The sequence below is a fragment of the Dreissena polymorpha genome, chromosome 5 (genome assembly GCF_020536995.1).
Source record: "Dreissena polymorpha isolate Duluth1 chromosome 5, UMN_Dpol_1.0, whole genome shotgun sequence".
In the NCBI taxonomy this organism is placed as follows: domain Eukaryota; kingdom Metazoa; phylum Mollusca; class Bivalvia; order Myida; family Dreissenidae; genus Dreissena; species Dreissena polymorpha.
This window is the reverse complement of record NC_068359.1, coordinates 63478136-63504983: the sequence shown is the minus strand read 5'-3', so window position 1 is coordinate 63504983 and position 26848 is coordinate 63478136. Positions and strand designations below refer to the sequence as shown.

The 26848-nt window shown below is 36.2% G+C and overlaps 1 protein-coding gene across 1 annotated transcript; it reads left to right on the top strand.

Annotated features, from left to right (window-relative positions):
* Positions 1-2704: 2704 nt before the first annotated feature.
* On the top strand, positions 2705-21506 carry LOC127880626 (leucine-rich repeat and fibronectin type III domain-containing protein 1-like protein). Its single transcript, XM_052427943.1, has 4 exons — positions 2705-2768; positions 14005-15818; positions 16482-16600; positions 18401-21506. The coding sequence occupies exons 2-4, from the start codon at positions 14045-14047 to the stop codon at positions 18539-18541; spliced, it is 2034 nt and encodes a 677-aa protein (XP_052283903.1). The 5' UTR covers positions 2705-2768; positions 14005-14044; the 3' UTR covers positions 18542-21506.
* Positions 21507-26848: the final 5342 nt, after the last annotated feature.

Below are 26848 nucleotides of genomic sequence, written 5' to 3'. Positions count from 1 at the left end.
TAGGATAATTGCATTGCACACACGTTTGTTTCCCATTACACGATGTGTCTGGATGTGTATATGTTTGTTTTAAGTGTTGTATGCAATTATACAATGTTTAGTTTTGATGTATGTGCAATAAAATTGTCTCAAAAACAAAACAAAAATGATAAAACAAAAATGATTGAACAGATACAAATGATTTGGGCTTTTTATCATGTCCCTTTATAGCATTACCCTGTGTTTTGCGATTAGTAAATGTTCACTTGGTCCATTGATGATGATGTATTGTCAGTATACAATACATGGCCGTCGTCCTCGCTTCACTTCTATGACCGATTGTATGATTTATTTTAAGTTCAAACATCATGGAATGTAAAAGCGTTTAATCATGACGATGGTCCACTTTGTATATTGATCATGGTCTTTAAATTATACATATATTGTCTTTCCATTTCTAAAGGGGAAAACTATTTAATTCAATGTAGCTTAATGGCTTAATGAGGATCCCATTCTAAACACTTCCAAAATATACGTTTCTGCTTAAGTGAAATAGTACGGGTGTGCTATGTAGGCTATCCGCGTTTGATATAGCGACCCAAATGTGTACCATTTGGAAGACGATGAGACGTCACTCGAACAACTAAAAATATCCTTAAGCACAATAAATGCACACTCAAAATCCAATATAATACTATGTGGAGACTTGACCCAAGGTAACATGGACTGAAAAATCTCAAGCTGCCCCTCCCCCCCCCCCCAAAAAAAAAAAACAAACATAACAAATATGAAACGAAACCAAAGAACTTCTTACCATAGCCGCTTAACATTCTCTCACACAAATCATAATCAAACTAAAACGCTGTGATAAAATTCTGTATCTTGGTCCTTACACATTATCCTGATATAATCGACAAAGTTCTACTTCAAAAACAATTCCGCCTGTTGGTGAAGCTTACCATGATATTCTACGTCTCGAACGTACAAGCGCTCTAAAAAGATTTCAATCTAAATTAAGAGAAATTGAAAAATATATACTCAAAAGCAGATTTACAAGCAGACTTACAAAAACACACACAAAAATCAAATCAAACATATGCTGACCAAGACAAAAACACATTTTGGAACACATTAACAGAAGACCTCAATTGATGTAATAAATACAGAAAACTTCAGGCAGTATATAAAGAAAAAACAACACAAAAATGAAACAATATAAACGTAAACGTCTTTTATCTCAACAATAAAACTGTAAAAGCAATCACTTAAGAAACTAAAAGCAAAATCCAAAAAGAGCAGCTCCGGGCATATTGGCAATACATGAACATTAAAAGCCACATCTTTGACATCCCAATGTCAGAACAAGATAATCCATTACACCAAAGACCTATCAATATACATGTATGCTCATATTTAGGTTTTAATTTATAAAGTGTTTATAGCATAAGTCTTTTTAATTACTTTCATTTACTATGTAAACAAATAAACAAGCATAAGAAAGAACAGACCCTTGTCTTTAAGAAAATATCTTCAATTTGAAGTAAGAACTCTTGATCAACATGTCAGTATTGTCACAGATGGTTTTTGATGTACGTTCTTTAAAAATTAAAGAAACATGTGCACATCACCAGTCAAATCAAAGCGCCGATGTCGGCCTTTGTATATTGATAGGTCTTTGATCACACTCTTATATTACACGAAACCTATTTTCATACACCAAGAATAAAAAACACTGAAAGCAAGACCATACCTCCTCTAAGGGAAAATGGTCTCCCTGAATCGGAACCACAAAATAAAGCTAATATCCTCAATAGACAATTCCAATATGCATTCTTACCAATAACATCTGATACTATTCCTGACAAAGGCCAGTTATCAACATCACAGAAAATTGAATAACTAAACTATTACCAAACCGTTAAATCGACAAAGTCCCATGTCCAGATATAATACCCGGCAGAGTACTTAAGGAACGAAATACAGAAATATCCACAATCCTGATGTCAATCTTTAAAAATTCCCAAATGATTGGAAACATGAAAATGTATGCCCAGTCTATAAAAAAGGAGACAAACACAATCCTAGACATTACAGGCCAATATCACTCACATGCATATGCTGTAAAATAGATTTAACATGCAATGGCTAGCTCTATCATGTCTCGCATTGATAAAAAAAAATTATACGACCTCCAACGCGGGTTTAGAACACCCCGTTCTTTCGAAGCCAAACTGGTAAAATTCGTCAGAAACCTAACCCATTATCCACCTGTATACAATAGCAATGTTAATACTTTTTAATAGACACCTAACTGAGTACCTTTGTATAGTTATCACCCATTAACCAATGGGCGCCGGCACAAAGTCTTCGATTTATAAGGATTCCTGTATCGGAATTAGAAGACTTTGATATTCGCATGAGTTTGAAGCATTTAAATAACAATTATGTTTTTTATTCATATGTACTACAGTATGGAGACAAAATAGAACACGAGTGTTTCATAAACTAATAATAAAATAAGTAGGACATATTTCTTTGTGTCGTTCATGCATCGTCATTTATTTGTATTGTTTTATTGTGGTTGTTCATACAATCAACACAACAACGTATACTTACCGGTAATCAAGCCGACCCAACCTTACGTGTATCCACACACAGTGTTCTTCGTCAGATTTTAATCACGAACCGATCTGATTTAGACCGTCCTGCTTTTGAGCCGTTAGGACTCAAGACTATTCAAGGAAAACATTGAAAGCATTCCGCAAATAAGGAAGTCAGCAGAATTAAAGGTAACAAATGATGACCCATTCCTTTGTGAATTATTATGCACATATTCTCTGACGTCTCATATTATAAGTTAGCCGAAAACTAAATTATTTTTGTAAATTCAAGAATGCATGCCACAATTTGAATATGTATGCAACATCAGTTTTTAGCACCTGTCACTGACCTGTTTTTGACCCTTTGTTTACAATTAATGTTGCACGTATTTTTTTATTTTTTTTTTGAATCAGAGTTTATTTACAGGTCCTACCGGCCTCTTCACGAGGTCTTTGAGGTTCGACCTGAATGTTGCACGTATTATGTGCGTGCGGCGATTTATTGAAGGGAAAATCCATGTAGCGTTAGCCTCATTTTCAATGGCTTCATAGGTTAAATTCCAGTATTGCACTGGCATGGTGTTCAGTCAATGTAATGAGAATGTGACAAATGGCATGTATCGTGTACAGTACACTCCACGCGTTTTCCCCCCAAAAACACGCTCACTCCGTGGTTTTTTTTCTGCTTGCGAGTGTTCACGCTGCGTTGAGAGAGCGAGGTGAACTCGATAAAACGCTCGGCGTTACGCCGCGTTCGCTAATTCCCGCGGCGTGTATTACTTTAGCCTAGTCGGTAAATGCAGACAATTTCCGTTCTTATCAGTGACCGCCGCGCAACGCCGCGTTAGCAGTGTGCTACTGGGCATGCCAAAAATAAAAACATTGTTATAATAAATTGTTTAAATACTGTAGTACATGTATAAAAAAGATAATTGTATAGAAAATTAATACGTACAAAAATTATGTTTTTTAATTCACAGGTACATCTACAATATGAATGAATAGAAGACATTTGACAAATTAATATTTAAATCATAACACATACAAGACAAGAATAAATGTTCCGTAAAATTTCCAAATGAGAATAATAATTAGTAATCCGAAACACACTACGATTTTTAATGTTAACACGACATTTACAAATGCTTCCAATATACAGTCATCATGTATATTTCCTGACAAAAGCGCGTGAAAATTATGCTGCAATGTACAAGGTATACTCCTGCAAAGCGTGCATGTATTGTTTTTTTTTATACAAACTTTATAGCGCAGAGAACATTGAATTTTGTTGATTTCGGTTAAAAGTTTCTTTGGTAGTTTTTAACAAAATTATATCGCGAGTAACGTTAAGTTGATATTTCCTCCAAAATAATTTCAAATCATACATGCCGAATCTTTATCGTTACGGTATTTTAGTAGAGTAATTATTTAAACAGTAATTGTACTGTAAACTGATTAAAGAAGACATCTGGGCGGAACTGGATTTTAAGTGTTTGACGTTATGAAAACACGCAAAGCCTGTCTACTGACCTATTGTGTAGACTGCTGTCTGCGGTGTTTTGACAAAAGGGATTAACATGTGAGAATGTCACTCTGCCGATTTGGTCCATAATTACTGGTACACATTGTTTTGAATGTCGACGCAACAAGAATACAACCGTGAATATTAAATGCAACTATCAACTCAATAGTCACCACCTTCTTTTAGCAATCAATGGAATAACCTAACTTCAAAGAGAAAATAAATGCTTTAGAGAGCAGAGAATTGACTTTGTTCCGACAATTAAAACCATTCCTTATGCATTCGTTGAACGTGTTTACTTGAGTAAGTTATGCCTTTAGACAGGAAGCGGCTTTTCTTTGATTACTTCAAACTGTCAATTCACACAGATTTGCGAGATTTTTAGGGTCCTTGGTCATTTGTTTACATGTTCACTATAGAAAATCACCTGCTAACATGAAAACTTTGGATTAAGTTATCAAAATAAAAACAATGTTGCAAACTGTGTTTATATTAATTGGTAAGTATTAGTTAAAAGACGACGTTTTGTTTGTCGTAAATCAACGAGTTTTCTATACAACAACAACTACTTCTACAACCACGTCGGGATCGATCTATCTTGGTTGTTTTGTTTTAATTGTAAATATTATACTACATGTACATGTATGTACTTGTAATAAATGTAATTTTATTTGAAAATCAAGAAGTCAAACAAAATTAAATTGATCGTTATCTCGTAAAACGCGGAGTTTCCCCCGCATTGCCAATGCCGAGGGCCGCCGCGTCGGCTTATCAGTTTTGCCGATCATTAACCGCCGCGTCCAAAATCATGCAAACGCCGCATCTGGCGGGATTTTCTTAATCTCCCTCCAGGTCAATCACCGCGGAGTATGGAGAGAAATTGGGGAAACGCGTGGAGTGTACTGTAAGTACCTATTATCGAACAGAACCTGATATCGGACGGTTTGTTTTGGTTCTATATGCGCATGCGCAAAAGTGCGCATGATGTCACATCCATAAACAAATGGTCATTTATGAAGTCCGTGACCTACTTGCCCACTAAGCTTGCAACAAATGCGCCGAAAACAGGTAAAAGAAATGCATTTATTGTTATTTACACGGTTGTATGTGTTTTTTGCTATTACTTTTTGAATGCATTTATCAAAACGTGCATTTACACACCAAAAAGCATATTTCCATTTGCAATTTTGATTGCAGCAGACGAAGATTTTTTCGTCGAGTCTGGGTCACGTGACAGTCATGTGATATTATCGCTCTTAGAGCTACAGCACAGTTCCGAAAAAATATTCCAGCTTTTCTTTCTTGACAATTGATCATCATAAAGTTAAGTTTGTTTTTCTTTTTTCTTTTTCTTTTCAGTCTAAACCTAAGAAGATAATTAAACACAGAGGTCTTTACTCACCAACAGCTCTTCACAATGCATACCTAAAAGTAAAAGACAGTGGCTTGCCAGTAAGAACTGTTGCAAAACAGTATGGTGTTCCCCATACTACACTATGGGACCGTGTGAAAGGGGTTATTGACCCTGAATGCCTCAAACCCAGACCAGCTCCACTCTTCTCTCAGGAAGAAGAGGTCAAACTAGTTGACCCAGGGGTGGCGAAATCAAATGTCCTAGTTGCCCGAGTCGTACATTCGCTTGTCTGGGCAACTGATTTTTTAAAATTAAGTTGTCCGTGGACAACCAGTCGGGTCGAGGGATACAAAAAATACATTGAATTAAAGTCGTAATTAAGTTTCACAAAACCGGATGTTGACACGCGATTACAATGTCAGTGCTATTTGCGGAACAATCAAGCTAAAATACAGGCACTCTCCTGCGCAGTGATCTCCCGTATTTTATAAGAGACCGGTAGCATGCTGCATTTTCAATATTCGGCCCAAATGTTAGACAGTGTACAGACTGGTTTGTTCGTTCATTCCGTATCTAAATATTGAATGTTCGTCTTAAATTGTAAAGTGCATTAATACCAAATGTTCGCTAAATTTTAGCATCAGTTTTTTCTTATGTTTTACTTCATACAAATTCGAGCATAGCCGGATAGTTACGTTGCATATGGCAATGGCCGTAATTAAAATTCGGAAGTGTTTGTCGGATTACACATTTAATTATGCTCATTTGAGAATAAAACAAAACTTTTACAGTTGTGTGTAATTAATTCAACAAGTCTTGTTTAAACGCTTAAAGTGATGAAAAAATATTTTGACAATATAACGCATGAAATGCATATTTTCAATGATGATTACACCGTTGCCATCATTAGTTTTCTAAGTAACTGGCCACAATTTTATCGTTGAGGTGTACACCGTAGGGTTTGATAAGAATGGTAGATATAACAATAAATGCGTTTCTAATGTATATAAAAATTAACGGACAAGTGTAGTTTAGCAACGGACAGCTTAAATTTCCTAAATGGTTGTCCGTGGACAAGTATAGTTTTTTTAGATTTCGCCACCCCTGTGACCATGTCAAGACAATGGCTGCCCTTGGGTATGGTTATACCATCAGTGAAGTTGTAGAAAGTGCTACAAACTATGCAGTGTTCCTTGGTAAGAGGCCAAATGATAAACCTTTGTCTGTGAAATGGTTTAAGGGTTTCCAGCAGCGATGGCCTGAGTTTCGAGTTGTTCGCCCGAGGGCACTGTCCAACTACAGAGCTGAAGCCACATCAGAGGCCAATGTTCATGAATATTTCAACAATTTGATGAGCGTTTTTGAAAAACATGACCTCCACAACAAACCTGAGTGTGTCTATAACATTGACGAAAAAGGTATCCAAACAGAGCATACCCCACCATTCATAGTAAGTGGCACATTGAAGAACCAGCAGTTACTTCGTCAAGGTCCTGCGTTACAACAATAATTGGATGTGGCAACGCATTAGGCACACAGCTTCCACCATTCTTTGTTTTCAAAGGGAAACGCCTGAATGCAGATTTGTTACAAGGGTCTACACAAGGGTCATCAAGGTGTATGTCTGACAGTGGCTGGTCAAATTCAGCTGTGTTTTTACACTACATGGACACCCATTTCCTCAGATATGTGCAAAGAGTGGACAAGTCACAGCCTTTCCTTATTCTGCTTGATGGCCATAAAAGCCACATAAATGTTCCAGTGCTGGATTGGGCAAAGAAGAATAACATTATTCTATTCATCTTACCGGCCCACACAAGCCATGTCCTTCAACCCCTTGATGTGGGTTGTTTTGGACCCCTTTAAAAAAATCTACAACTCCATGTGTCACAGATTTATCAGAGAAAATCCCTCTACAAAAATCACAAGGTACAATGTTGCTCCTCTTGGATCTGCTGCATACGTAGCAGTATTGTCTGTCGAAAATCTTCGATCTGCCTTCAAGAAATCAGGTGTATTTCCTGTAGACCAGTCAGCTGTTAGCAAGGAGCATTTTACCACTTCGAAGCAGAAGTTGTCATTAACAAAAAGAAAGAATTCAACAATGGAAAGAAAAAGAACAACATTCTTGAATTTACATCTGGCAAAGAAATAACAGATCCGGTAATTGAACAGAAACTAAGGGAAAGAGCTGAAACAACAAATTAACAGAAAAACATGCAACAAACTGAACAATCAAACAAACATTCGAAGCTTATGCCCACAAAAGAAACAGTTTCACAAACAAGGAACAAACAACTGAATAAAAAACAATCAACAAAACAACACACTTACCCAGAGCCTGGACCCTCCCATCTGAACACTGATGTTGAATCGTCTGAAGATGATGATGATGATGAAACTTGTTGTGTATGCAGCCGCTTTCAGCCAAAAGAACTTGCTAACTGCTTATCCTTGATGTTTGTGAAGTGGGCCAAGTGTGACTTTGATAACTGTAGCCACTGGGTGCACTTGCAGTTTTGCACAGCTACAAATGTTGTCAGGAGAAGTGACCCGTTCTATTGTCCTTGCCACAGTATTGCAGAGGAATAGACTTGTTTTTTGTGTGTTCAAAGCTACATGCTTTTCTAATTTTGTTAATTTTCATGTTTCAATTATAAATATTCAGTTTCATGTTTGTTTATATTCACTGGTGTAGTATTTATGAACTGTTCGGTAATAGGTCATGTTTACATCGGCCGCCATTTTGTTTTGTCTGCTAGAGGTGACAATAGACAAGGAATCATTATCATTGTTATGAATTCTTGACAGATATTTGCTTGAAAACTTTACAGATAAGTTATTAAATGATTGAACTGTTAGTCATTTGTTAAAACAAATTGTTTTTGTTATTTTAAGTGTTTGCAAATTTAACGTAATTTCTTAGGTGTACGATAACTGGTTCGTCCACCATAACAAATGAGTACATACGAATTTTGGAATTGAACAAAAACATAAAACAAGGCTGTTTTTAACCAGGTTTTCCGAAGGAAAAAACTGGTTATTAGATTGGCGAATGCGGGCGGGCTGGCTGGCTGGCGGAATAAGCTTGTCCGGGCCATAACTATGTCGTTCATTGTCAGATTTTAAAATCATTTGGCACATTTGTTCACCATCATTGGACGGTGTGTCGCGCGAAATAATTACGTCGATATCTCCAAGGTCAAGGTCACACTTTGAGTTCAAAGGTCAAAAATGGCCATAAATGAGCTTGTCCGAGCCATAACTATGTCGTTCATCGTCAGATTTTAAAATCATTTGGCACATTTGTTCACCATCATTGGACGGTGTGTCGCGCGAAATAATTACGTCGATATCTCCAAGGTCAAGGTCACACTTTGAGTTCAAAGGTCAAAAATGGCCATAAATGAGCTTGTCCTGGCCATAACTATGTCATTCATTGTGAGATTTTAAAATCATTTGGCACATTTGTTCACCATCATGGGACGGTGTGTCCCACGAAAGAATCACGTCAATATCTCCAATGTCAAGGTCGCCACGACTAAAAATAGATTTAAAAAAAAAAAAATTACAAAGGGGGTTAATTTTTTTTGGTCATTTCAAAAGTTCAGTTTGAGTTTTCTCCCTTTATCAGATTTTTTTTTCACAATGAAAACCTGGTTTTGTGACAATTTTGTCCCTTGTATATCTTTTATATGCTAATCTATAGTTAAATTTGTATTCTTTGACAAAGCAATGAAAACTGCATTCAAATTGGGAATGTTTTGACAAAATACTTGCTAGACTTAGCTCCCTATATAGTCTTACTTATAAGACGCGGAAAGAATTTAGAGATACTTTTTATATGGGCTAAATTCTTTGGAACGTCTTATCGGAGAAAAGTCAAAAATGTGTTGGAAACCAGAAAGTTTAAATTTTCATCAATTTCAGTTTAAATTTTCATGAACTTCAGTTTTAGTTCAGAAGTCCATTTTTACCTCAAATATCGTCGGATTGAAGTTGGAAAGGCATAAATTCTTCAGTTAAACTTCTGCTTAAGTCGCAAAACAATCACTGACCTGTAGCCATGTCATGAAACTGATTTGAATATGAACCAATCAGAAAAAGGCATTATGGTGTAACATGTACGCATACTTTTATTTAACATGAGCTTTTAACACCGACTTTTACCTAACTAGACCTAGTATGCTAATATTTGTCGATTTAATAAGCATATGTTCAAAACAGATATGGTGCAGTTTCTATTCACTGTTCTAAGTTTCAGCAAGTTTTTATGCATGTCTTTTTCGCACCTCTGTCTGTGTTGTTTTATTTACTTACATTCTACGTTACATAGGAGGACGGTGTACTGTACGATCTGTATCAAAATTATTTGTGGACAGTATAAAAATAAAATGTGTAATTTACTTCAGAACTTTTTAATTGTCAATTTAGAAAAAAAAACAATGCTAAATTAATCCAGAAAAGTATAACATCGGTTTACTATGTAACGCTCTGCACCACAACAGACGAACGCAAACTGTATTTTACGCTGTTTATTCTCCCACTTTAAACCAGATGCTTAACATCGAGGTCGTGTTATCGATTTATATCTACACAGCGAGCGAATCGAGAGATATTGAACAATTGAATAGTGGTTGGATTTAAATTGATCATGCAAAATTCAAAGTGTCATTACAAAATTTCTACGGAACATTATCAAGAAATGAATTATCTACACAGGTATCATAATGACCGTTTGTAAATATTATTGCAATCAGTTGATATTAAGTGTCTGATATCAGGGCTTGAATGTTGCGCACAAAATCCTTGTGCAACAATATAGACAAAGAAGAAAAACATTCCAACACATTTTAAATGCTAGCCCGGTTCAACGCTCGACTACTCCCTATAATAATCTGTATCATATAATGGGTCTCATTATATCGGCTCTTCTGATCTGTTGCTAAAATATGATACTCTGCGCATGAGCTTGTTCCTAAAAATAGTATCTTAATGGAAAAATTAAACTCATGCTTGTGTTGTTCATAAAATATGTTTACCTTTTATTTAAAAATAAGCAGCCTATAAAACTTTTGACAAAGCTACTATTAATCTATTACAAAAACGAAGATTATTGTGTGTTACGTAATTTAAAAATCTTAGCATCACACTGGAATATGATATCTTTTGTAATGAACACCGAAAATCATGATTGTCGTAATAGTCATAAATAAACAGCAAATAAATTACAACTTTTAAAAATTGAAACATGAACTTTTCAGCACTTCTTGAGGGCTTTTCGTTAAAGGCATGATCCTTTGAGGAGGGCCAATACTACCTGTACGAAATGTTCCGCCCGGAATTGGCACGTAATCGCAAATTAAATTCCGGGCGTAAAAAATATTTCCGGGCGTATTTTTCTATATATGATTTTAAGAAGAGGGGCGGATTCCGGGTGGATTCCGGGCGTAATCCGGGTGGAAAACAGAGGTGAAATATGTAAATGAAGTGGGACGGAATTTTAAATTACGGGCAGAAAGCAGTTTACGGGCGGAATTCAAATTACAGGCGGAATGTTAAAATTACGGGCGTAACTTAGATTATGGGCGAAATTTAGATACCGGGCGGAAATTGGATTACATGCATATTGTAAATATACCCACATAAGAACAGGCCATTTGAAAAAAACAAAAGGTGATTGCAAAAGCTCACCATGAGCACTTTGTGCTGAGGTTTTGTGCTCATTAGCTAATAACTAGTCAAAATTATGACAAAGATACATTTAACATAGTATCTTTATATTTACTTTAAGATAATACATTTTAAAAACATGGATCACCATTTTATACCTTTTACTTTTGCAAATGCGGAACAAAGGCTGAAAATCCCAGCATTTTTTCCGCAGTCACAAAAAATGTGGAACTTATGCGTAAAATGTACGCATTTTCGTTCTGCATTTTGATGATACTTTTAAGATACAATGTAGCTTTTAAAGACATACAACAAAAATATTCAATATATATACATAAACAATAATTTGATAGACATGCACTTTTTAAAAAACAAATGTTCTCATACTCGACCAAAATAAAAAAGTTCACTCTTTCACATTGAATGCGTTTTTTAAACTGCTTTCTTGAGTAGGAATTCCTCTCTATCACAGTATTGTTCAGGTCCACGATTCTCCCCCATCCTATGTCATAATCTGAAATGCAATTTGATATTTAGTACAACTACAGTTCACCTATTGCAAAACATAACAACTTATGTAGAATTAATTGCTTTTTAAAACTTTTTATCTAATCCAGGGCCCCAGCTAGGATTTGAAAAAGACAGGGTCCAAATTTGGCAATAAGTACACTTTTGAACGTGCTTGGATATTTATCCCTGTGGAATATTTTCAAATAACACAATGTCATGCTATATATGCATATTATTTTATATTACATGCATTTTCATTAAAAAAAAAAAAAAATTATTGATAAAACTAGTTTCACTGTTCAAATAAAATTAGTTTATTGAAAATTCATTGAATATTTTTGTAAAATAATGTGATCAGAACCAATTAAGGACATGTTGGGGGTCAAAGGGGGCAGGTTTGGATCTTTGTGCGGCAAGGTACTGAGACACCCTGTTATTCAGGATTAGCCCTGAGGATCACTAATTGTATAATTCAAATTAATCTTTAATTTGAACTTAACTATTTCAAACTAATAATACAATAACTTGTATAGTAAAATTGTGATTTACCTATCAACAAATCCAGCTTTCCTTTGTCAAGGACCGCTTTGTGCTCATCATCCGGGTGCAGCACACAGAGCAAATATAAAAAAGTTCATTTTTTCACATGTTTTTTTCAACACTCACAGTGCTTTCTTGCAAACAAATTCTTCAATTTGTGATGTGGCTTTTGAGGTCTGAGATGGGAAATGTTATGCCACCAGCAACCTTTCTCCCTAATCCTATGACATAATCTGAAAATGAAATGTTGATTTAAGTACTTACTACATTGTATATATTTTAAAGAAATTTGTGTATTTCATTTTAGTTTCAAACTGTGTTGTTTTTTCCTTCAGATGCCTGTCTACTTTTCATCATCCTTTTACATTTCCCACTGGGACAGTACACAAATACAATTACAATTATATCAGTTAATAATCTAAATAAAAGAGGAATGAAGGAGTAAAAATACAAACCTTTCATGCTGTTCTGCAGTATTCCAAAAACAGGAATTTGGTGTGACCAAATCACAGTTAAACCAGCCACTTTAAATCTGTTTTGCAACAAACTTATTGTTCATTTCCACATAATATGTATTAAATACAAATTGTTTTTGACACAGTACAAGACATTTTTATGTCCCCCACTATAGTAGTGGGGGACATATTGTTTTTGCCCTGTCTGTTGGTTGGTTTGCGCCAAATTTAACATTTTGCAATAACTTTTGCTATATTGAATATAGCAACTTGATATTTGGCATGCATGTGTATCTCATGGAGCTGCACATTTTGAGTGGTGAAAGGTCAAGGTCATCCTTCAAGGTCAGAGGTCAAATATATGTGGCCAAAATCGCTCATTTTATGAATACTTTTGCAATATTGAAGATAGCAACTTAATATTTGGTATGCATGTGTATCTCATGGAGCTGCACATTTGATTGGTGAAAGGTCAAGGTCATCCTTCAAGGTCAAAGGTCATATACTGTAAACGTATAGAAATTCGTCGGTATGAACTTTCGTGGTTGAATGAAAAACAACTAATTCGTTGACACGTAATTTTGTGGATTTAAAATTTTCGGGGTAGACTGACCATCATAATAATTAAACTTTTATTAAAACAACCAGAGTAATAACGAAGCATAATCTGCTTATCTGTTTTGACAGCAAGACTTGAGGTTAATGTGCACTGAAGCATGCAAGTTTTGCCGATAATTATCGATAAGAGTGATAAAGCGGCGCACTTGTGGGTCCCTGCTCGCTAATTGCCATCGATGTTGTTTTGACATTATTTGCACTTCTCAGCACAATCGGTCCCCATGTGGAAACAATTGAGTGATAAGGTCCCCAAAATACATGTGTGAAAACCGTTGTCTCTTGCGCATATTGACATATATGATAAATCTGCAAACTGTTAATTTTATGACGTCAGGTTAAAGAAATGTGTTTTTCTCCACAATTGGTAATGCTATTTATTATATTAATTTACCATGATTAATAAAACGTACATTAACCATGATGAATTAAAAAAAGAAAAACTGATAGATATAGTGTAATGTGACCTACTGAACTGAAGTAACTATTACAAAAACAAATATCTCTGATAACTTACAACACAAGAACATGTCGGAAATGACATTCGGAAATGACCGATTTTGGATTAAAAATGTTTTAATAATCGTTGGAACTTGAATTTGTGGTTCAGTGGACCAACGAAATCCACGAAAATTTGTACCACACGAAATTTAATGGTTTTACAGTACCGGGGTATATGGCTTCAAAGCGGCGCATTAGGGGGCATTGATAAACACATCTCTTGTTGTATGTTTAATCTGATGTCCTTTCTTGTAGGCGCCCCTGGATGTGAAGTTTGTTCAAGCCTCATCTAACAATGGGTATCTCATTGACCCTGTTAGCGCTTGCTTGCGTCCTAAGGTTGAGCCTGGCAGTTTATGTACAACAATCGACCTCAGGCCCTGATGGTCACCATGTGAAAGCATGCCCTCAAGGATGTCAGTGCTTTCATGATGATATGACAGCAACCTGTGCATTCAAAAGTTCTGCCAGTTACAAGCTTGACACCTTGTCACCATGGAAACTGTTAGAACTTAGTATCCATAGCAACACTTTGTCAGGAAGTGATGACAGTTCTCTGTACGATTTGTTGTTCAAAGGAGTCTCAGTTACAGACAACAATGTCAAACGTATATTTTCAAAATTACAAACACTTGAAGTGAAAAATATTCCTTTAAAGAAAATCTCAGAAAATGATTTGGTACACTTCCCTAATCTTAAAGAGCTAACTTTATCTGGGAATAAAATAAAGTATATAGAGCCAAAGGCGTTCCGATGGTTGGGAAGTTTGCTACAATTAAATCTTGACGGAAATGAACTAGCAGAGTTACCACAGGCACTATTCCAAGGACTAAATTCTTTAAAATCACTTAAATTGAACAAAAATAGTTTAAGAAATTTGCAATCAAGCAACTTCAATGGTCTTCATAACTTGGAAACATTAAATGTTAACAGTAACATGTTGCAACAAGTGGAGAATTTCTTATTAGGACTTAACATATCCTCTCTAAGGTCTCTTGATATGAGCAATAACTTGTTGAGCTACATCACAAACAATTCTTCCTACCTGTTGTCTAATTTTGCCAGCGTGGACATCAGCCGGAATAAGTTCCAGTGCACGTGTGCCTTGCAAACTCTGATTGAGGTGTACCATCGTAATCAAACGGTCTTTAAGGGGGAGACGACATGCGCTGGCCCCGCAGAGGTTATGGGATTTAAGTTTAGGGATTTGAATGTGTCAACTCTGCCATGTAGAGGTGCTACTGTGGAAAGCATTTCGCAACATGCTGAAGTGCTATATCAGTCTGACTTTTCGCTAGATTGCCAGGTCAGTGGGGATTTGCCAAGAGTCGTGTACTGGATAACGCCATGGGGTGACATGTTTACACATGACTCAAGCAAGGTCATGTTTCCTGGCAAATATGACCACATGGTTTCAAACGCAGTTTACAGCAAACTGAACGTTATTCTCACATCTGAAGTGTTTATCGATTCCAACAACAGTTTGCATATTCATGCTTTCCGAGGTTACTTCTCTGGGGAGCATATTTGTGTGGCAGAAAATTTGGTTGGAAGTTCAAACATGTCTGTCAGTCTTGCCATTAGATTAGAGCTGAAAGCTGTTTACATAAGCAGCGTCTTCATTGGTGCTTATACCTCAGGTGCAATTCTAGGCCTTGGAACGATCATTGGACTCCTGCGTCTTTTCGTCCACAAATACTGCCATTCCCAAGGCTGCAACTGCTGCTGCTGTTCTCACGACGAGCTGGATGTTGTGAGCAAACACAAAACTGATAACGGTGATATTGAAGTAACTTACGCTCACAATGAAAGCATAGGATACATCGACGACGATGAGGACGAATCTCCCAGCCCTAGTGATCCGGGGTCGCCCCCAGAGGTCCCTGTGAATTCTCCGAATGTAAGGGGCTCTCCCAGCAAGTGTCAGACCCCTGGGGAGACAGAGGAACAAGAAAAGGGGTCACAGGACATCTGGTCACAGCTGGATGAAGTGAGGTCTCGACTCAAGTACGGGGCTGGCAAGAAAATTGAGAAGGTCCGGTCACATGTGAGGTCCATCACAGATACAGGTGGGTGGTTCACAGATTTTTTTTTCACGCTTTTTGAGAAAGGGGCTGGGTCCCTTTAGAGAGAGATTACGTAATAGTTGTTGTTTTGACAAAATTTTTGGAAATAAGTGTGAGGTCCATCACCGATACAGGTGAGTGGTTTAGCTACACTGTATTACTGTTGTATTATAGGGCTTACTGAAAATGTAAATTTTGCCTCACTCTCAGGACTCTCCCAGTCTCAAATTTCGTTGCAACAGAACTGTTATGATTTTGGATACTTTATTAGGATTTATGACATTAAAATTGATATTTTTTTCTATTTGCTAATTTGTAGACACCGCCAAATAGCAGATTAATCCTTGGAATTTTTAAATAGTTTTGTTGATAGTTTTTAAATTAAAATTTTAATCAATATTTGCAAGAATAATTGAACTGAAGTTTTCACTGATATTCATTGGAACTGATTGTTAGCATAGACATTTTAATTAACTTAAGTCTTACATGAAAAGAATTTACTTGTATTTGTGGTCTTCTACAACAGACACATTCAAGGGTGAGAAGTAGGTTTGCCTTCTTATTTTGAAATAATTTTATCAACGTATACAATCTGTTACTAAAAACAGATCTACATGTAGCATACCGATACATTTACTAATTATATGATCCCATGTCAATGCGCAGGCTCGTTGAAGATCCGTGAAATCAAGGACGCAGGCAGTATGAAGATCCAGTCCATCAAGGAGACCAGTTCCCATGCAGCCCATGTCGCAAGGAAGACTGTCGTCAGTGGCATGGAACAGGTCAGCGTTAGAGGTTTTCACATTCAGTATAAGGTTTAGACTTAAACCATTAACACTCATGATACAAACTTTGACGCATTAAGACCTTTCTTACAAGATTCAGGTCAGAAATTTGGTCTTCACTTACAGTATTATGATAAAGCTGAACCCTTTCCCACTCAGAAGAAATAAGAAAATGGCTATATATGAAAACAACATGAAACCAAAACAGCCTGCGAGTAACTAGCAGTGTTTTGGTTTTATTTTTTTTGCTGCTTGTTAGTGTTTAAGGGTTGGGAATAAAGCCTTTAAAATTTTAATCTAGTTAAAAGGGTTGTAAATTTTATTAATTTTTCTAACAGACAAAATTCTGTTACACATCAAAATGAGTTTCTAAGGGAGGTAAAAAGGGATAAGCAAATACAAATCTGGATTTGAATTAGCCACATACTCATTTTGGTAAAGCTGAACCCTTTCCCACTCAGAAGAAATAAGAAAAGGGCTATATATTATGAAAACATCATTAAACCAAACCAGCCTGCGAGTAACACTGGCAGTGTTCTGGTTTTATTTTGTTTGCTGCTCATTAGTATCTAAGGGTTGGGAATAAAGCCTTTTAAATTTCAATCTAGTTAAAAGGGTTGTAAATTGTATTAATTTTTCTAACGGACAACAAAATGAGTTTCTACGGGAGGTAATAAGGGATTAGCAAATACAAATCTGGGTTTGAATTAGCAATACTCATTTTGGTTTGAAAATCTAGATGTCAGGGGTGGCGAAATCAAATGTCCGAGTTGCCCGAGTCGTACATTTGCTTGTCTGGGCAACTGATTTTTTTCAATTAAGTTGTCCGTGGACAACAAGTTTTTTAAAAGTCGGGTCCAGGTATACAAAAATATACATTGTATTAAAGCCGTAATTAATTTTACAACCTGATGTTGACACGCGATTACATTGTCAGTGCTATTTGCGGAGCAATCAAGCTAAAATACGGGCACTCTCCTGCGCAGTGATCCCTTCTATAAGAGACCGGGAGCATGCCGCATTTTCAACATTCGGCCCGACTGTTAGACAGTGTACAGACTGGTTTCTTCATTTTTACAATCAGACGGAAATAAAAAGTATCAAACTAAGATAACAAAACACGGTCTACCTTGTTATTTAAGAGGACTTTAATGGTAAAGATGGAACATTTTGTTTTTTTAAAACTTTAAAAACGGAGCAGAAACCCGAAGCTTTGAGCAGTCCACGTCCCAAAAAAACTAAGAAAGATTATGATAAAAAATATGATCTAAGTAAACGTACCAGAACTTTTCAAGAAACTTGGCTCATAGATTTTCAATGGTTACCAGTTGATGATAATCAAATTGCTACCAGTAGCTGCGCAGAGCCTCAGTCTGATGAGTCCACAGATTGGACTAGTTTAATTTGTTAAGATTACGATTACTTATGTTCAGCATATGTTTTAATAATCAAAGTTTGAGAAAGTCTTTATATTGTTTATAATAAACTGCTATAAATAATGTACCATTGAAATACAACTATAAACAAAACAAGCAAATCATACTCATTTTGATATATTGCAAATTATTTTACATTAATCAATAAATGCGTTTATAATGTATATAAACATTTACGGATAAGTGTAGTTCAGCAACGGACAAGTTAAATTTCCTAAATGGTTGTCTGTGGACAAGTATAGTTTTTTTAGATTTCGCCACCCCTGGAGGTCATCACACATTTTAAGGGCCTTTGGCTTGTTTCCACCCCCTTGCTTATTGATATCATTGCTTTTGTTTACTGGATGGGTTCCCGTTACAGGTGAAGTACAGTGTTCAGTCCATGAAAGAGTTCTGTGGGACTGGCGACATGGGACCGGGAACCATCTCCATGGTGTCTGTATCCACGGACGTGGACACCACAGAAACAGTCAAGATTGTGCGCTCTCACACCTTCGTGTGAACACAGTTGTCATGGAAACATGCACATTTTCAATTGTTACAAAACATTCATTCAGACTTGTTCTGGGAAAATTGGGCATAATGCAGGTGCGTAAAGTGTTATGCCACTTTAGCCTCTACACAGGCTAATATGGGATGACCCATTTTTGCCTGAACTTGATTTTTTATTTGAAGAAACTTCTTTTAAACAAAAAAATGCCATAAAAGCTGAAAGTGTCGTTCCTGATGAGCCTGTGCACACTGCACAGGCTAACCTGTGATAACATTTTTCAGCATTAAGCCCAGTTTACCCAGAGCGGTTAAATAATTATTTTTTATTCTGAATCCACAAACATATCTTGATTAATTTTGTTAATTTGATTTGAACTCAAGCAAGGTCAATAACACATACAAACTGGCATTTTGTTGGTGCATCTGGTATTCTGTCAGTTTTTCATACACTGGAATGATTGTAACAGCCAATCTGTTTGATATCCACTTAACTTGAGTAGGGCTAGACTTTAAGTGAAATAGAAGGGTGCTGCACTCTGCTCCTTTTGGTGTCCCCATTATGTTCTTCTAGGTTGTTCAATACGAAAAGGAAGAAATCTTTTAAAATTGAGAATTATTTTTTTTTTGAAACAATACTAGGGTAAATGGATTAACTTTGCTTTAAACTCTTATTTACATGTGTAAGACTAAGACCCTATATATATTTTAGTATAGCACTGGGAAAATGGGGCTTTATGAATGTGAGTAAAGTGTCATCCCAGATTAGCCTGTGAAGTTTGCACAGGCTAATCCGCCATGACACTTTCAGCTTTTTTGTTCTCTTTGGTTTGAAGTCCCCTTTTATCAAAAATCAAGTTAAAGCAGAAAGTGTTTTTCTCTGATAAGCCTGTGCAGACTGTACTGGCTAATCTGGAATGACACTTGACGCACAAAGTTGCACATACATTTAGCTGATTTTTAGCCAGAGCATGACTAATATCTATTCAAGTACCGGATAATGTCACAAGTACCGGATAATGTCACAAGTACCGGATAATGTCACAAGTACCAGATAATGTCACAAGTACCGGATAATGTCACAAGTACCGGATAATGTCACAAGTATAGTTCATCTTTCCTACCTGCCCCTTGTGAGTACTTCAGCATCTTGAACCTTTGGCAATCCAAGATCTCTACTTCAATTAATGTTTTACGTTAGCTGCTGATACTTTTTAGACTTATGCAATTCCCGTTGTACATATTTTTTGTTCCAAACACATACAATGAACACTGTATTATGTGAATTTGGAATAAGACATCAAACTGGGAATGGGCATCATTTTGATGATTTTCTCAAACAAACTATTCATTTCATGATCTGTATTTATTTTTGTACTATTTTATGTATACTTCAAGCTTAATAAGCAATTTTCTATGACTTTTTCATTAACAGTGATTGTTTTCATGCGCCGCAGTTTCATTTTATTAGGATTTTTTAGCTCACCGTTGTGCTCATGGGCTCATGGTGAGCTGTTGTGATCACCTTTTGTCCGTCGTCCGGCGTCAACATTTGCCTTGTTAACACTCTAGAAGCCACATTTATTGTCCAATCTTCATGAAATTTGGTCAGAAGATTGGTCTCGATTATATCTTGGATGAATTCGAAATTTGTTACGTTTGCTTGAAAAACATGGCTGCCAAGGGTCGGGGCATTTTTCCGTATATGGCTATAGTAAAATCTTGTTAACACTCTAGAGGCCACATTTATTGTCTGATCTTCATGAAACTTAGTCAAAAGATTTATCCCAATAATATCTTGAATGAGTTCGAAAATGATGTCGGTTGGTTGAAAAACATGGCTGCCAGGGGGCGGGGCATTTTTCCTAATATGGCTGTAGTAAAACCTTGTTAACACTCTATAGAGGCCACACTTATTTTCCGATCTTCATGAAACTTGGTCAGAAGATTTGTCCCAATGATATCTTGGATGAGTACCAAAATGGTCTTGGTTGCTTTAAAAACATGGCCACCAGGGAGCAGGGCATTTTTCCTTATATGGCTATAGTAAAACCTTGTTAACACTCCAGAGGCCACATTTATTGTCCAATCTTCATGAAATTTGGTCATAAGATTGGTCTCAATGATATCTTGGATGAGTTTGAAAATAATTATGTTTGCTTGAAAAACATGGCTTCCAAGGGGCGGGGCATTTTTCCTTATATGGCTATAGTAAAATCTTGTAAACACTCTAGAAGCCACATTTAGTGTCCGATCTTCATGAAACTTGGTCAGAAGATTCATCCCGATAATATCTTGGAAGAGTTAAAAAATGATGCCGGTTGGTTAAAAAACATGGCTGCCAGGGGGCGGGGCATTTTTCCTTATATGGCTATAGTAAAACCTTGTTAACAGTCTAGAGGCCACATTTATTTTCCGATCTTCATGAAACTTGGTCAGAAGATTTGTCCCAATAATATCTTGTTATCTCAGGTGAGGGATTTTGGGCCTTCAGGCCCTCATGTTTTTAAATCTATAAAAAAATCCAGTTTTGTAGTAAAATCAATTTAAATGATGTTATTATACATGCAAGTTTATTTTTTAATTATTATTTGTAAAACTAAATATTCAATACTTTCCCAAATTGATGTCTTATTCCAACTTCACATAAAACTGTGTTAATGTATGTAAATCAAATATGTCATATTTGCATCATGCTTAATTGGCATAACATAATCAGAGCTAGGATGGTGGAGTTTTATGATTATAATATATGCTTGCTGTCACTTTAAGTGAATGATTGCAATTGTTAACACAGATGCTACCCTATTTGTGCATTTGATTTTTTTTTCTTATTATCTTGACACTTTTGAGAAAATTTAAAATGGAGGAATTACTGGGTACAGATGATATTTTCTTATATTATTGAAAATCAAGTTCATTAATAATTGATATTTGTTTATGAACATTTAATGTCATTAAATAACATGTGCTACATTTTTAGTGTCTCGTATTACCTTAGAGTGTTCCAACAATAAACAATATATAAGTCATATTCCTGCATCAGAGTTAACCCTTTGAGCGCTGGAACCGGATTTTGAAGGCCTTTGCAAACAGTTTGGATCCAGATATGACACCACAGAATGTGGCGTCTCATCAGGATCCAAACTGTTTGCTATTCTAATAGTGGTCTTAGAAAAAAATCTAAGAAATTGCTAATTTTAGATATACAGCAGACAACATTTTAGCAGACGACAAATTTCCCAGCATGCAAAGGGTTAAGCAAGATATACTGGATTTTAGCTGTGCTCTGGGAAAACAGGGCTTAATGCATGTGCGTGAAATGTTGTTTCAGATTAGCCTGTGCAGTCCTCAAATGGACACTTTTATCCTAAATGGATGTTTGTTCACAAGAGACTTCCTGTAAACAAAAAAATTAAAAAAGGGGCAAATTGTTTGCCATGATTGGCTTGTGCTCACTGCACAGTTCAATCTGGGATGACACATGCATGAAGTCCCTTTTTGCCAGACCAGTAGACACAAACTTGTCTTACATTGTAAATATTTCTAAAACAATTCTCGAACTACAACTTCCATGTTTTGTTCTATGTGATATGTTAAATATCCTTTTTAGCTCGACTTTTCAAGGAAAAATGAGAGCTATGCTACTCGCCCCGGCGTCGGCAAAGTAAGATAACTCTGACTGGCATTTTGACAGAATTATGTTCCTTTGTATACTTAGAAAATTAAAAATGTTAAATTTTGTGTATAGGTCCACTTTATTTCTAAAGTATCAAAGCTATTGTTTTTATACTTGCAACACTTACTAACTATCATAAAGGGACTGTGCAGGCAAAGTTCTGACTGGCATTTTGGCAGAACCATCCCACCCAAGCTATTGCTATCAAACTTGAAATATAATCTTATTAGTTTGTTTTATGTCTTTACAAATGTTCAATAGATTGTGGAAAATATACCTGAACTCAGAAGCGTCTATAATGTACCTCTTCTTTAAAACATAAGCGATCAATATGTTTCAATTATGGTCCTCTTCCACTTTAAATATGACTATATTACCTTGACCTTATTAAATATGAACAATATCCCCTGATGGCTTACATTATACTGTCAAGCACTCGAATAGTCAAGCGCGCTGTCCTCTGACAGCTCTTGTTTAAATGTTGCTTGAGTTATTCCTTTTTATACGCCCGTATAAAATACGGGACGTATTATGTGAAACCCCTTGGCGGCGGGCGGCGGGCGGAAGGCATCACTTTGTCCGGACTCTAATTCAAATTGTATTCATCCGATCTTCACCAAACTTGGTCAGCAGTTGCATCTAGTTGATATCTAGGCCAAGTTCGAATATGGGTCATGCCGGGTCAAAAACTAGGTCATAGGGTCAATAAGTGCATTTTCAAAGGGGCCACTTTGTCCGGACTCTATTTCAAATTGTATTCATCCGATCTTCACCAAACTTGGTCAGCAGTTGCATCTAGTTGATATATAGGCCAAGTTCGAATATGGGTCATGCCGGGTCAAAAACTAGGTCATAGGGTCAATTAGTGCATTTTCAACGGCGCCACTTTGTCCGGACTCTAATTCAAATTGTATTCATCCGATCTTCACCAAACTTGGTCAGCAGTTGCATCTAGTTGATATCTAGGCCAAGTTCGAATATGGGTCATGCCGGGTCAAAAACTAGGTCATAGGGTCAATAAGTGCATTTTCAAAGGGGCCACTTTGTCCGGACTCTATTTCAAATTGTATTCATCCGATCTTCACCAAACTTGGTCAGCAGTTGCATCTAGTTGATATCTAGGCCAAGTTCGAATATGGGTCATGCCGGGTCAAAAACTAGGTCATAGGGTCAATTAGTGCATTTTCAACGGCGCCACTTTGTCCGGACTCTAATTCAAATTGTATTCATCCGATCTTCACCAAACTTGGTCAGTAGTTGCATCTAGTTGATATCTAGGTCAAGTCCGAATATGGGTCATGCTGGGTCAAAAACTAGGTCAAAGGGTCAATTAGTGCATTTTACTTTGTCCGGACTCTAATTCAAATTGTATTCATCCGATCTTCACCAAACTTGGTCAGCAGTTGCATCTAGTTGATTTCTAGGCCAAGTTCGAATATGGGTTATGCCGGGTCAAAAACTAGGTCACAGGGTCACTTAGTGCATTTCAAGCATTAAGCATGGTGTCCGCTCTCTAATTGAATTAGTTTTTTTCCAATCTTCACCAAACTTGGTCAGAAGTTGTATCTGGACAATGTCTAGGTCAAGTTCGAATATGGGTCATGCCGGGTCAAAAACTAGGTAACGGGGTCACTAAGTGCATTTCAAGCATTTAGCATGGTGTCGGCTCTCTAATTGAAGTAGTTTTCATCCGATCTTCACCACATTTGGTCAGAAGTTGTGTCTAGACAATATCTAGGTCAAGTTCAAATATGGGTCATGTCGGGTCAAAAACTAGATCACGAGGTCACTTAGTGCATTTCAAGCATTAAGCATGGTGTCCGCTCTCTAATTGAAGTAGTTTTCATCTGATCTTCACCAAATTTGGTCAGAAGTTGTGTCTAGATGATATGTAGGTCAAGTTCAAATATGGGTCATGGTAAAGTTATCAAGTTGTCCAAAACCTTCAAACGGGCGTATCTTGTGACAGTTTGGCACTCTTGTTAAACATGGCATTGTTTATGATGATAATTACAATTTGCTATAAACTACACATATAGCATTTTGTGGAATTGTATTCCAAGTAAATTTAAATCGAAATGAATTTTGTGTGTACAATGTTTGCTATTTTTTTCCAGTTTAAATGTTGCAATATTATACTCAGAAAATATAATGTTTTCCTTGTAGAGTAATATTTATTATTTGCTTCGAGATTTTGTCATGTCTTGCTGTAAATTTTGTAAATACTCGTGTATATTGATGTGGGACATTGAAGTCCTGCACTGTAGACTAGAATTTATATGGGCCATGCTCTATGAAAAAGGGGTTTAATGCATGTGCTTAAAGTGTCATCCCAGATTAACCTATGAAGACCGCACAGGCTTATCAGGGACGACTTTTTTCGCTTTTATTATATTTTTTGTTTAAAGAAAATCTCTTCTCAGCAAAAAATTAGTTTAGGCGGAAAGTATCTCCCTGATTAGCCTGCAGAGTCCACACAGGTTTATCGGGGATGACACTTTCCACTTTTATGATATTTTTCGTTTAAAGAAAGTCTTTTTAGCAAAATTCAAATTTAGGTGGAAAGTGTCGTCCCTGATTAGCTACTTTGGGACGACACTTTACGCACATGCATTAAACCCACTTTTCACTGAGCACAGCTTATATATATTTCCCTGTGTGGGGGATATGTTTTAGACAAGATAAAGTACAGTAAAGTATAGTATAGTATAGTATTGTATAGTATAGTATAATATTGTATAGTATTGTGTAGTATTGTATAGCTTATCTTACTGATCTTCTCTCTGGCAGTTCAGCTTACCAGAAAATCCTCATAAAATATAATAATACTAATCATGCGAGTAAACGTGTATTCACAAAGATTGGAATATTTTTGATGAAGATTGCAAGAGTTGTTTTCTTTTCAAAAAATGCAATAATAATAGAAGTAAATTAAAATAAAGAAACGTGTATAATCATTCTTATTGTTTTGCTATGAAAACCTATGACAAGATATGATAGTGCATTAAGGATAAGGATGTGATTGAACTCTTAGATAGACTTGAATGCTGTTATCCTTGACCTTGAATCCTCAGTTTAGCCGCCTTTTATGGATACATGCACTATTTGCTCAAATTAAATGCATTTGTCACTTTGTAGCAGTGAAATCCATTTCACCAATGTAATTCATTGAGTAAGTTCATCAATGTGGCATTAATTTGATAATGTCTTTTTCCTCAATCAAAACATTCCAGGAAAACAGTTCCAGTATTTGTATTGTAGAGTTATGAATGAAAAACATCGATAAAGTATGACTAACTGCTTATGTGAAAATACGCAAGGGTATGGTGATAGTTTTGAAGAATAAGCTTGATTGAATACGGGAAAGTCAATGCAGGTTTATTGAGGTGTACATGAAATACGTGCATAATGAAAGAAATATTTCCTGTCCCTCTTGTACAGTTCAACTTGGGCAGGGTTTTTTTTGGCTCGATTTTATAGCCGAAATTCGGCTATGGTTCCAATCCCAAAAAGTATACTTTTTTCCCAAAATGTGGCAAAAAATTCCCAAATTCCAAAAAAAAAAAGTCTAATGCGTATTTTATCTCAATTTCAATTACATCTAACAAAGTATTATATGATTTTGTTCTTTTAATTTGAATGATTATAAAGAGTTATATCAAATTTAGTATTTCCATTATCAGTGGACTTTTCATGTGGAAAAAAAGGCTAATGAATTTATTTTCCCAATTTCATGAAAATGCCGATAAAATTCCCAATTCCAAAGCCATGGGCTATCTTCCCAAAAAGTGGAAAAAAAACCTGTTGCGTGCAGTCAGTTCACATGTTGTGGCATATTCTACCACTCATTGTGTCAGGTAATCACTGTAACTAAAAATAAACATGCTGCATTGCTATTGGATATAGTTTAGGCCTCGTTTTGGGAAAACTATACTTACTGCATATGATGAAAGCTTATTGCGCAGGCTAATCAGGGGTGAGACTTTTAACCTCCACTGGATTTTTGTTTTGAAGAAACATCATTTAAACAGAAGGATTAATATTAGTTGCAAGTGTTGTCCCTGATAAGCTTGTGCAGACTGCACAGGCTTATCTGGTACAACAATTTGACACATCTATTAACCCTTTGCATGCTGGGAAATTTTTCGTCTGCTAAAATATCGTCTGCTGAATTTCTAAAATTAGCTTTTTCTTAGATTTTTTTCAAAGAATATTATCAGAATAGCAAGCAGTTTGGATCCTGATGAGACGCCACGTTCTGTGGCGTCTGATCTGGATCCAAACTGTTTGCAAAGGCCTTCAAATTCGGTTCCCGCACTGAAAGGGTTAAGTCATGGTGTAGTGGATATGGTGTCTTTTTAGTGAGCAGGAGGTAACGGGTTTGATCCCCATTGTGGGAGCGTTCTTTAGATCTCCCCTATAGACACCAAGTATTGGTTCTAGTCACAGGAAATGGACTCGAGAGCATTTCAAATAAGTCTTAGGCTTTTGATCCAAACGAGCTAAAATAATTAGGTTTAAACTAAGTCCTTAACAGAGCTTGTGTCTTTTGTTTTACCGGAAATGTACTGTTAAAATGTTAATTTGTTTCCCAATGACTTTGTTATTGCATGTGAATTATTAATCATTTGTATATGTGTG

Excerpts from the sequence above, each read along its gene's own strand:
- LOC127880626 (XM_052427943.1), top strand. The coding sequence starts at position 14,045 with ATGGGTATCTCATTGACCCTGTTAGCGCTTGCTTGCGTCCTAAGGTTG. Across the intron at positions 15,819-16,481 it reads GAGGTCCATCACAGATACAG|GCTCGTTGAAGATCCGTGAA; the intron begins GTGGGTGGTTCA and ends GTCAATGCGCAG. Across the intron at positions 16,601-18,400 it reads TCGTCAGTGGCATGGAACAG|GTGAAGTACAGTGTTCAGTC; the intron begins GTCAGCGTTAGA and ends TTCCCGTTACAG.